This window comes from Poecile atricapillus, chromosome 12 (genome assembly GCF_030490865.1).
Source record: "Poecile atricapillus isolate bPoeAtr1 chromosome 12, bPoeAtr1.hap1, whole genome shotgun sequence".
In the NCBI taxonomy this organism is placed as follows: Eukaryota; Metazoa; Chordata; class Aves; order Passeriformes; family Paridae; genus Poecile; species Poecile atricapillus.
Window position 1 is genome coordinate 10,363,865 of NC_081260.1, and position 11,369 is coordinate 10,375,233.

The 11,369-nt window shown below is 38.4% G+C and overlaps 1 protein-coding gene across 9 annotated transcripts in view; it reads left to right on the top strand.

Moving 5' to 3' along the window:
• THOC2 (THO complex subunit 2) overlaps positions 1 to 8,881 on the top strand; it is a 49,575-nt gene extending 40,694 nt beyond the window's left edge. For 4 of the 9 annotated variants that reach the window (XM_058847499.1, XM_058847500.1, XM_058847501.1 and 1 more), the window contains 7 exons: positions 101 to 217; positions 4,212 to 4,349; positions 4,697 to 4,766; positions 4,844 to 5,001; positions 5,643 to 5,719; positions 5,821 to 5,868; positions 8,023 to 8,881. In XM_058847499.1, the coding sequence (XP_058703482.1) occupies positions 101 to 217; positions 4,212 to 4,349; positions 4,697 to 4,766; positions 4,844 to 5,001; positions 5,643 to 5,719; positions 5,821 to 5,848 (588 nt within the window). In that variant the 3' untranslated portion in view covers positions 5,849 to 5,868; positions 8,023 to 8,881. Of the gene's footprint in view, positions 1 to 100; positions 218 to 4,211; positions 4,350 to 4,696; positions 4,767 to 4,843; positions 5,002 to 5,642; positions 5,720 to 5,820; positions 5,869 to 8,022 lie in introns of those variants that run through there. The other 5 variants (XM_058847502.1, XM_058847506.1, XM_058847505.1 and 2 more) reach the window with 4 other exon arrangements.
• Positions 8,882 to 11,369: the final 2,488 nt, after the last annotated feature.

Below are 11,369 nucleotides of genomic sequence, written 5' to 3' on the forward strand. Positions count from 1 at the left end.
CTACTTTGTTTTTAAAAAGTATTTCAGTTTCTAGCTTTATTCAGAGTACGGTATTAACATAAGATTTATTCCAGAAGCAGTAGCTGTTTTTTGTTTCAAGGGCACGGCCGTGCTTCCCAAAGTCCCTCTGGTTTCTGAAAACTATTCCAGCTCACGTATCATCTCCGTTCATTTTCTGCAGGACAACCTCAACGAACTCAAGGACTCTTCAGCAAAGGTTTGAATCTTTTAGAAACCAGCCAAGTTTATTTTCATGTTTTGTTTCAGAGAGAAGTTAACTTTTGCTCTAGTGGCAAGCTCCCATTGGAAATTCAAGTGCCATTCCTGGAAATACTAGCATAGTAATAGAGGGATGAGGTTTTTTTGGTCCTGGTGTGTAAATCCTCTGTACAGGAGACATGGTTGATAATGTAGAAGCAACATAACAAAAATCCCCTGAATTTACCTTTCTGTCAAAATTTTGGAGGGATGTGGTATGTTGGTGTCTCTTCCATTCCCCTCTAAAACGTGTGAATACACAGTAATATCCTTATGATTAAGCCATTTGTTTGGTTGAAAAGCTAATAGAATAGCTAAAATAGTTCTTAGAATTATTTGAGGGGTTTTGAATATACCAGTTAAAGAGCAGTAGTTAGTTAAAGAATATTTGAGACATCTCTGGAATATTGATACTCTTTCCCCTTACAACTGTATTCATGTTCTATGAATAGTACTAGTGCTATAATATTGTGTTTCTAAGCATCAGAGACAGCCTCCTGAATTATCATCTTCGTGTATTTGCTTCCTGTAAATACACTTCAGTTTCATTATCTTAGGAGAAGGGATACTAAAGAATGCTCTCAGGAGTTCATAGAATCAGAATCCCAGGTTGGAAGGGACCTCAAGGATCAGCTGTTCCAGCCTTTTTGGCAAAAATGTGGTGTAGGCAAGATGGCCCAGCATCCTCTCTAGCCAGCTCTTACAAATGTCCAATGTTGGGGAATCCATCACTTCCCTGAGGAGATACTCCAATGACTGATTGTTCTTGGTGTGAAGTGTTTCCCTCTTGTTTCCAAGTGGAATCTTCCCAGGAGTAAGTTATATCCATTATCCATTATTTTTCCGTGTGACTCCTTGTTAAAAGGGCATCTCCCCTTGTAGCCACCCGGTGCTAAGGTCTCCTCCAAGTCTCCTCTTCTCATGGCTGATCATAACCTGTTCACCCTGCCTTCCCTCTCATGTCAGCCTCCCAAGCCTTGGATCAGCTTTTGTGGCCCTTCTGCACCATCTCTGGCCTGTCCGCTTCCTTTTTGTATAGTAGGGACCAAAACTGAGTGCAGTGTTCTGGGTGTGGCCTGACAAGCTGGGGGAACATTGTAGTTTAGACAGATTCTGTAACTATCTTGTTGCTTTTTTTAAAACCCAAGCACATTGTAACTGTTGTACAGTAACAGTCAGCCACTGCTCACCTGCTGATAGATCAGGGGATCTGTCAGGGACTGACAGGAAATGGATCAAATCTTCTAAAGTTGCTGTTAAGGTTTTTGATTACACAGTCAGTCCCACATGCAGTACCTAAACTGCACAAAAGTTTATCACTTGGAAAATGCTGACCATTTGGACTTTTTGGATACTTTTTGGGTTTACCTAGGATTATTTATATTCACTTAATTTACAAATGTGTTATGGATTTCCATTTTCTGTTCTGTATTTACACTATTGTTTTAGTTGTAGTTATCTTTATGTAAAGTGTTTAGAACACTTTGTATGTTTTTAATCAAAATAGCTGTGATTCTGTAATGGACACTTGCTGGTGGATTTTTTTTTTTTAAATTGAATTTTTCCAATATCAGCTGTATCTTATTATAGGGAGAGTGTATACAGGAAACATCCTTTAGTCTTGCCACTGATGAAACTACAGTGTCTGTAGGTTGAATCCAGATACTTTTATAAATCATCATCATATCTTGTATATTTAATTTTTTTTAAATTTGAAAACTGTAGTATTTGTCAAATAGCTACCTTTGCCTGAAGGGTGGTATATGGGAGTCTCTAAAATCTCCCTTTTCCCTTCCTTATGGTATGAGTCAAAATTTAGCTGGTTAATTGAAATGTTGCTTACATTTTCATTACTTTAACTAAAGTTTTATTTAAAAATATTTATTTTACTTATTAGCACATTGATTTAATTAAGGACACAGTGGAAGTCTTTGTAATTAAATTAACAGCAAACAGCTTTATTTTTCTAGTTAATTTGAAAAGTTATGTTTTAGAATTAACTGTAATGTGTTTGTGTAGACTTAGCTGGAAGTGTATTGCAGTTGTGTGACCTTTTAATGGATTTATTCTTTAGGTATTTGGGGAATAGGGGGTCTCCAACCCGTTTCTTCCTTTTCTAAATGCTCTTTTCTAATCTTTCTCACTTAATGAACTAATCTTCACTCTTCAGTGCCGTCCTAACAGACTTAAAGCACTTCATGACAGTGTTCCCTGTACATGGTGTAAGACAAGTTAAATGTTCTTTACTTCCATGTACTTATTTGGGGAAGGGATGGGGTATTCAGAAGCCTGTAAGTTTTATGAGTTTGGCTTCTACTGAAAGTTAAAAGTCTAGTGTTGTTGTCTGCTTACAGATTTTCTTTATTCCTGACTTGGCTCAGTTTCTGGAGCCAGACAATGGAAATAATCGGTTTACACTGCAGGTTATAAAATAAATGGTGCCAGACTTGAGTTAGGTTTTTTCCTTGCTTTGGCATTTGTCCACACTGAAGCACCCTAGAAGCAAGCTGATAAAATCTTTCTGGTAAAGGTGGAGGATGGAGGTAGTTTTCCAAAACTCTGAATTGGAATGGTAGAGGAGCAGTGGAATCTGTCATAAATAGCCATGAGAACACAAGAAATTGGATAGGAGAAAGCAGAGCTATGAGTTTGCTTTCTCCTGTGGAAAGCAGCTCTAGGACACAACTGAATGGGGCTGTTTAGAGAAAACATATTTGCATGTCATTGTCAGCAAAGAAGAGAGCAGGGATAAATTTACTTGTGGAATGGTGTGGTAGGAAATGGAGCAAGAAAAGAGGAGTGAGGGAGAAGAGCAAAAAGAAATACCTAGTGAAAGAAGTATTGAAGGTTCAGTATCTCTTGTAGATAATAAAATTCCAGTGAAATAGTAAAAGGCAAGAGACCTAAATTTGGTCAGTGTGACTTCTAGCATATAGGATCACTAACATCAGGTTTTGGTAAGTTAAACATTTACTGAAACTGGGGAAGGACAGAACTGCTTTAATTTTGAAAGTTGTTTGAAACACTAATTGGTTTGGTTCAAGTGATACATTGATTGTTTTAAACTAATCTTCCACTTACCTTTTTATTGGTGTCCTTTTAAGTAAGGTGTCTCTCAAAAAAGAAATACAGAGAACATTTTAATAAAGATATTTTAGTCCCCAAATAAAATTGTTAACTTGTGGAACTGGGGAAAGATTGAAGTATACTGATTTAAATTTGTGTGCTGGTGTAATTTAAATACCAAGGGAAATGGTTTTAATTTAAAATACGCTCTTAATATTTCTTAGATCTAACTGTATAATTGTTTTAAAAAAGACAGATATAATTATTGTAATGTATCCATATTTATATAACACATGCACTGCCTGTTTTGTGGAGCTTACCAGAATTGGTTAGAAGAGATAGTGGAATAACAACGTAGAACACATTACAGAAAAGAACAATTCTTTTCTATGTTCAGCTGTTTTTCTCATTTGAAGGTTAGAAATTAAAGACATTATTCAAAGTATTGTCTTAAATACTTCGTTGATAAAGGTTATTCTTTAAAAAGAAATTATAGCTTGTTTAAACAGCTGATTCCAGTCCTTCATTCCAGGCAGGATTGTAGGTATTATTATTGCAGGTGTTACTGAGTCCAGTAACCTTCATATCCTGTTTTTGTAGCCCCGTGTCTGATTTGTCTTCATGCATCCAACAGTCATGGTGAACAGTGTTGTGTGTATTTAATATAAATGTTTCAGTTAAGAGAAAATATTCTTGAATTGAGTAAATAAGCTGTAGGTTAAATTATAGACTACAAGTTCAAACATGTCTTCAGTCACTCTTGGTTTTGCTAATAAAGTATTTATGTTTAATATTTGAGCTAGATCTGATATGTTAAAATAAGACTTTTTTATTTACACGTCTAGGAATACATGTTAATATTTGGTGATGTTGCCTTAATTTAACAGCACTACATAAACCACACTACTCCAACACTGTCCAAGAGTAAGGAGAGAGAAGTGGAGAAGAAAGATTTGGACAAGTCAAGGGAAAGATCCAGAGAGAGAGAGAAGAAAGATGAAAAGGACAGGAAAGATCGAAAAAGGGTTGGTGACATTTTTAATGAACTAGTTTAGACAGTTGGTATGTGCTTGGAAAACTTTCTGTTCCAAGGCCTTCCAATAATAATTGTCTGTACAGCCCATCTGAGCAGAAGTTTTCCATATGTGAGGTGGTTTTTTGTTCTGTTAATCTTTCAAAGGTCGGTTTGCAGTAATACATTCAAACCTCTTCTCCCTCCAAACCGATCTCCAGAAACTTCACACGAGATGTAACACCTCAGTTACATTCTAAGGATTCAAAAATTACTACTCCAAAATAAGAATACAAGCAGGTGCTACTTCAGGAGTGTGTTTTAGTCTGCTAACATCTGCATAATTGTATTTGGTGCCAGGATCATTCAAACAGTGACCGAGAGGTACCGCAGGATTCAACTAAAAGACGCAAAGAGGAAAATGGCACAAGTACGTATTTTACTTTCTTGTGTGTGTTTGTCTGGCTTTTACTTGTTGTGAATTACAACTTGCTGTTCTGTTTTTAGCTGGTTCTTCAAAACACAGCAAAAGTGAAAGTCCTTCTGATTCCCCTCGATTAAATGAAAAAGAGAAGGAGAAAAACAAATCAAAATCTTCGGGAAAAGACAAAGGTGACTCAATCAAGGCAGAAAAGATGGAGAAGAGCTCCTCTGGTAGCAAAAAGGTAAAATAAGCTGTTCTCTTGTTTATTTGTTGTTGTTGCTGACAGAACAAGCTGATATTATTTTCCTAAAATTTATTGCTGCTTTGTAGCCTAAATTAGAAGGATGTGCTGCAAATGTGAAGAAAATGCTTCTGCAACTTCTGGTATCTTGTGGCTTAAAATATCTCATCAGTCACTCCTGGCAGGAGGAGGCTACTTTGAAGGACTAGTTCATTTTGGCAGTAGCCAGGAAAATTCAGAACTTATACATTAGGTTCTGAATAACCTAAAATATTTACAGACTGCTTTGGTAAGCAAGTAGATGAAAAGAGGCTTAACATACATATGAACTAGTCTGCAATTCAGATTTCCATGAGCATGTGTCAGCACAGCTGCTTCTGGTGAAAGCAGAGGTATGTTGCAGTTATATTCGTGTTCACCAAACAGTGGCTCCCAATTGCAGCTCTGCTGCTAGCACTTGTCAGAGAACTGGATGAGAAAGATAAAATAATCTCAGAAATCATAGAAGCTGAGTACTGTCATTTTGAGTGATGATTTTTTTTGAGCTATGTCTAATTATAATGTTAAATGTTACAGTCCTCCTAAATGTCCTGTACAATAGGTACCATAATAAGCTATTTCCCATATGTGTATTTTTAAAGGAATCAAGACATGATAAAGAAAAAACAGAGAAGAAAGAAAAACGAGACAGTACTGGGGGGAAAGAAGAAAAGAAACAATATCCTTTTGAACACTGGTATTTCAGAAAATTTCCACAAATGAGCTTCCCTTTTTTATATGTAGCAAAATATGTGTCTTTTTCCTTAACACTGAATTTACTCATAAATCTTCAGACAAGCATAGATAATGAAGATTCTTTCAGGCAAGGTAAAAATGTTTCTTACTTAATTTGTTTGATTTGGTATCTCCCGTGGTTCCTGTTGACTGGTAATGGATATACAGACAAAACAGCCTGAAGTCACTCAGGGTGGCAGGGTGGTGTTTTGGGGGTTTTTGGTTGTTTTGTGGGGATTTTTTTTTGATTGATGATGTTTCATGTTTGGGCATTTTATGGGTATGTGTGGTTTTGGGTGGGTTAGATTTGTTTTAATATTATTATTATTATTTTTATAGTTCTGTTATTATTTGTAAGTTTTTATTACTACCCCTGGGGAAAAATATTTCCTCATCATCATCACAGAGATTATGTAGATGCTCAGATTATTTTGGGGGAAAAAAAAAAAAAGAGACAGGGAATATGGCATGTCAGCACTGCTTGGTGGAGTTGCATCTTCCTTATTTTTTCCAAGAGAAGTTGTCATACAAAAGCAGAGGTGGATTCATGTCATTCTGTTAGTCATCACTCTTAATAATCTAAGTGTTAACAATGTCTTGCCTAATATAAAACTTGAGTTTTGTATCTTCTTCAACAAAAGCAGTTGCTTTTAAACCTCAGTGCTGCATGGGGCAGTTGATCAGCTCAGTGTCTCTGCATAATCTTTCATCTGGTCTGATTTGAGGAGGAAGAAGATAAAGGGAAACTTTGGCATGGAAACATGGACTATTTAAAGAAAAAAAAGAAAGTTTAGGGTATTTTGAGTAACCCTTATTCAGACTGGATCTTCTGGAAAAATAGCTTGTTCTTTGAAGCTGATGAGGCTCTAAATGGTTTGGGGTTTTTTTCAGACATGCAGCTATGTGGACATTTAAATTTTGTTTTATGGTTATGAGGGTGGGAGCTTTTTCTCCTCTACACTGAGCCATTTTAAGAGTCTTGAAATGTTTTGTTTTCAGTTATTTGAGAAGTGTCCCAGTGAACTTAAGTTAGTTCATCTGATCTATCCAACTTTAGTCACAGGGCACTCTTTTATCTTTATACATAAGGCAGTGTACATTACATTACATTTACATTTTAAGGAAGAAAAAAAAGAAAAAAACAAAATCCAAATGTCTGAGAAAAGTTTCCACTCATGGATTGTGACCTCAGAGCAAAGGGGGCTTATTTCAAAAAGGATCTTGTTTGTTTTCCATTTGGTGTTAAGGCTCATTCAGCCATGGCAGCTGAGGGCACATAAGTGAAGGGGTTTGGGTAACAAAGCTTATGCTGGTACTAGGTGCTCTTTGGTGGTAAAAAGATGCGAGTTCAGGTTATTGCTTCTTAGTACTATTTCTTTTTAACTTCTTGAAAAAAATGAAAGATACTTCTGTGAATAGTTCCCAAACTGAAAATTATGAGCATTCTCTGCAAAGAATTTGCTGGAATTTTCTTGGCTCTTTGTTCTTCATAGCTGTTATTGTCTGATCACTGTAGAGGAATCCCAGCTTTTTCCCTATTCTTTGAAATGCTATTTGGGAACAAAAGAAAAAAGGCAGTCGTGGTAGATCAAGTTCACTACTGAGCACTTGCAGCTTCTTGAATAATAAAATATAAAGTTTTGTCTTTGACTAGCAATTCAGTGTAAAGTGAAGATTGTCATTAGTTTAAAAAGCACAACTGTGTTCTGCTGACTGTAAGTAGCAAGTGCTCAGGTAAATGTCAGTTGTACTGTGGAATTCACATCCAGCTGTGTAATGTGCTAAACTGGAGCTTTTGGCCTGGAACACTGACAGTACCCCACTGTGTGCATAGTGAAGTATGAAAAAGTGCTTTGTATAGCAACACAGTTGTGGAATCTCATCCTGTGCTCCTGTTAAATCTTTGGTATCGTTCTTCCTAATGTACAATGTCTGATTGACTGCATTTATTTCTTGCCTAATTTAGAGACAGTAAGATTTTGAAAGGGTTGCACCTCTAAAGGAGTTTATACCCTCACAAATGACTGTTTGTTTCCTATTTGTATGTTTAAATTAGCGTTCACTACTTACAGTGCAGTGGTCAGAGTTATGTAGTTCTTGCTGTGGAATAAGCTAGAGTTAGGGAATGATAAAAACAGTTTTATTTCCCCCCTCATTCTTTGAGCTGTGAATGGAATAAAATGTGAAGTTGTGAGATCAGTGTTCTCTTGAACATCTAATTCTGATTATGTACACCTTTTGTTGCAGGTGACATTGAAATGGGAAGATATCCAGCTGTGACCAGAAATGTATTTTCCAGAGTATAGATTGCACAGAAAATTGTGAATGAAGAGGACCCATCTGCATCTCCTTAAATTATTCAATTCTCTGCTTTATTTCCCCATGCTAAGGACTTAATTGTTAAGTTGTACATTACTGTATTTTTAACTTGTTGCTTAGTTTCTTATACATTTATTTTCAGTACCTGGCTGAAAGTGTTACCTATTCCATATTTTAGCACAATGTGCTGCAAACAAACAGTTGCCATAGTGCAAATGAGGTTTCATGTGTACATAGTTCCACTTTAGTTTGTCGAAAATACTGCCTGAGTTTAGTAATTCTTTCAATTTGAAATTGCATTCTTTTAGATGTTTGAAAACCACAAATAAACAGTTATTGAACCTTTTTGGATTTACCTCATTTAAACTCAGTTTTTATTTATTACTTGGCCTGTTTTTAATATCGGTAACTAAAAAAAAAAAAAAAGTTAAGTGGGAGCACTGTTTTCATGCAATGCTTAGGGATTATTTGTATATTGTGTATAACGTTGACTTGTTTAAAAAAAACAATGAATGAACCCTGCCCCATCCCAATCTAAACCTGTGCTCAGTTGTCCCGTCACACCTTTTGTTTGTCATGTTGTTTTTAGATTGATTGGAAATGCTCTCTTCAAAACTGAAATAAATTAAGTTTCAGTTACAGCTACAGGAGCTTTCTATTGCTGAACTTTAGTCTGAAAATTTCACAATGACATTTTTAAAAAAAACAAAAAAATTTTTTATCTGCTAAATTCTACCAGTGTAACCTTTTTTCTAAATAAACGATAGTTTTCTCAATGGGTCGTAAATCATTCTCTGTGTGGTCACTTTATTACTTCTGTGTGTTGTTATGAAAATTGGATGTTGGAATCATGGTGGGGGTGGTTCCTGTCTTTGCTGAGGAGCCCTCTGTACCTGCCCTGTTTTAGATGCCAGGTGCTGGTTACAGAGTGTGGTGCCTGCTGTGCAGTGACAGATGTGCTGCCCTTCTCCAGCGGTTTCCAGGAGCTCGGGGTTTGCCTACCTGCATTCAGTCAATGAGTTTCTTTTGAGCCATTTGTCCCTTGTCCAAACGCCATTAAAATCTCGGTTTTGTATCAAATATTAATACTATTGAACACAGGGACTTGTCTCTTAAATATTTGGGGGTTTGTTGGGGTTTGGTAAGATTTTCTTTTTTTAATACAATATAGAGGGAATTTTGATCAAAACCTGAGCATCCTTGGTGCTTTCAGTAACCTGGGATTTGGAACAGAAGCACGTTGTCTTGATGCATGTATTCGAAATACTAAACATTAAGAAATTGTAGTGCATCTAGACTTTGTCAGTAAAACTCTCCTGATTAGCTTTTTTCTGATTACTAAGTGAATCATAGAAGATTACAAATCCTGGCCCTGCAGTGGAAGAAAGACACAGACAAATTGGGAAGAGAATTGGGTAAGAGTTATCCAGCTAATTAGAGGTGAGAAAGAATTATTAGAAAGAAGACTAACTACACTAAATACTCAGGTCTTTTTAATGACCTCATTAGGGCAGTCTAAAATGAAACACTTGTATCAAAGTCACTCCAGTCCTTGGGCTTTACTGGAATGTGAATGAGGCGAGGCTTTGTGCAGGGCTGCTGCCACCAGCCTCTCCTGAGCTCAGAGCTGCCACACCAAGGTGGGTGAAGAAGGCCACCATGGAGGTTTCTGAATACAGTGTAATCTCCAAAAACCAGGAGACCATCTGTCATCCCAGACACTGACAGGGAAGTTGAAACAATAATTTAGAATTCAGCTTGGAGGAAGTGTGGACCCGCTCCTGGCAGGAGGGTTTGTCCTCACCTGTGATGCCGTGATGGCAGGAGCAGTGGTATTTACACATCCCTGGAAGCAGTAGCGGGGAGAAGGGATGTGGGATGTTACACTGACCCTATCATGGGTTTGGCAAGTGCAGACACACCCCCAGCACACTGCAGCAGTCAAAAGAGAGTGATTAAACTTTGTGAAAGCATTTTGTGTTGTGGCTGGGATAACTTGGATGTGCTCTGCAATGTCCTCATTTCCTGAGAGGGACCATAGGAACAGTTTCTGGCCAAGTTCATGCCTGTTGGGAGGGTTTCTTTCCCCAGACACATTGCAAAATATAGCTGGTCCTTCTGAGCCTTCTTCCTTATGTGGTTGTCTGCGGGGATTCAGGTGCATTTGTGGAGACAGCAGTGAGGGTTTGGTGGTGGGAGTTGTATACAGGGTACAGCCAAGGGGAATCAGTGAGTCCCAGAGGGCTGGAGAAAGCATGGAGCTGGCCAGGTTGTGGCTGTAGTTTCTGCACTGAAGGGTTGATCAGGCATTGGAACAGGCTGTCCAGGGTAGTGGTGAAACCACCATCCCTGGAAGTGTTCGAAAGATGTGTGAGTGTGACACTTAGGGCCATGGATTAGTGGTGATCATGGCAGCGCTGGGTTAAGGGTTGAACTCAGTGGGTAAGTCTTTCCCAATCTAAACGTTTTTATGATTTTAGATGATTGTGGGGAAGAACATACAGGGCAGGGAGTGTGGGCAAACAGCCCTGCCCGGCTGCAGTCCTGGCCCGTGGTCCTGGGGGAAAACCCAGTACCCAGAACCCATTAATTAAGCACTAATGTGATGTTCTAATTGCTGTGTATAATCAGCAGCATCTGTGATAGGTCACAGCTTCAGCTATTTCATAATAAGGTGTTTTCCCTCAACACTGGCAAACGTCCCTTGTTTAAAGGGCAAGGGAATATTAAATAAACACCATTTATATTTATTTGCCTTGGATCAAACTACGGCTCTTACATTAATTTTGGAGGATTTTTTTTGGCAATTAGCCTGCTCAGGCCATATTTGGAAATGAAATGCAATATTTGTCAAAAGGCTTGGAATGATATTAAAAATCTGCTTCACCAGAGAACAGGGGAAGGAGGATGCTGAGGCTCGCGGTGCTCGCCTGGGGCCGGGGCCGAAGGGTCTGGTGGAGGCGGCCACAGAAAGCGGCTTTTCCCCCGTCCCGACCGCGGCATGGCAGTGTTGCACCGAGCACGGCATCGCACAGATTCCCCGCGCTTCCCGAATCCATGGCCTCCTGGTGTCACAGATCTGCAGAACGCTTTGGGTTGGATGGGACCTTGAAGATAACCCCGTTCCAACCCTCTGTCGTGGTAGGGATGCTGTCCTCTAGACCAGGTTGCTCTGAGACTTGAATGCTTCCAGGGATGGGGCAGCCACAGCTGCTCTGGGCAACCTGAGCAAATGCCTCAGCAGGTGCTCTGAGGTCTTACCAGAGCCTTCTTTC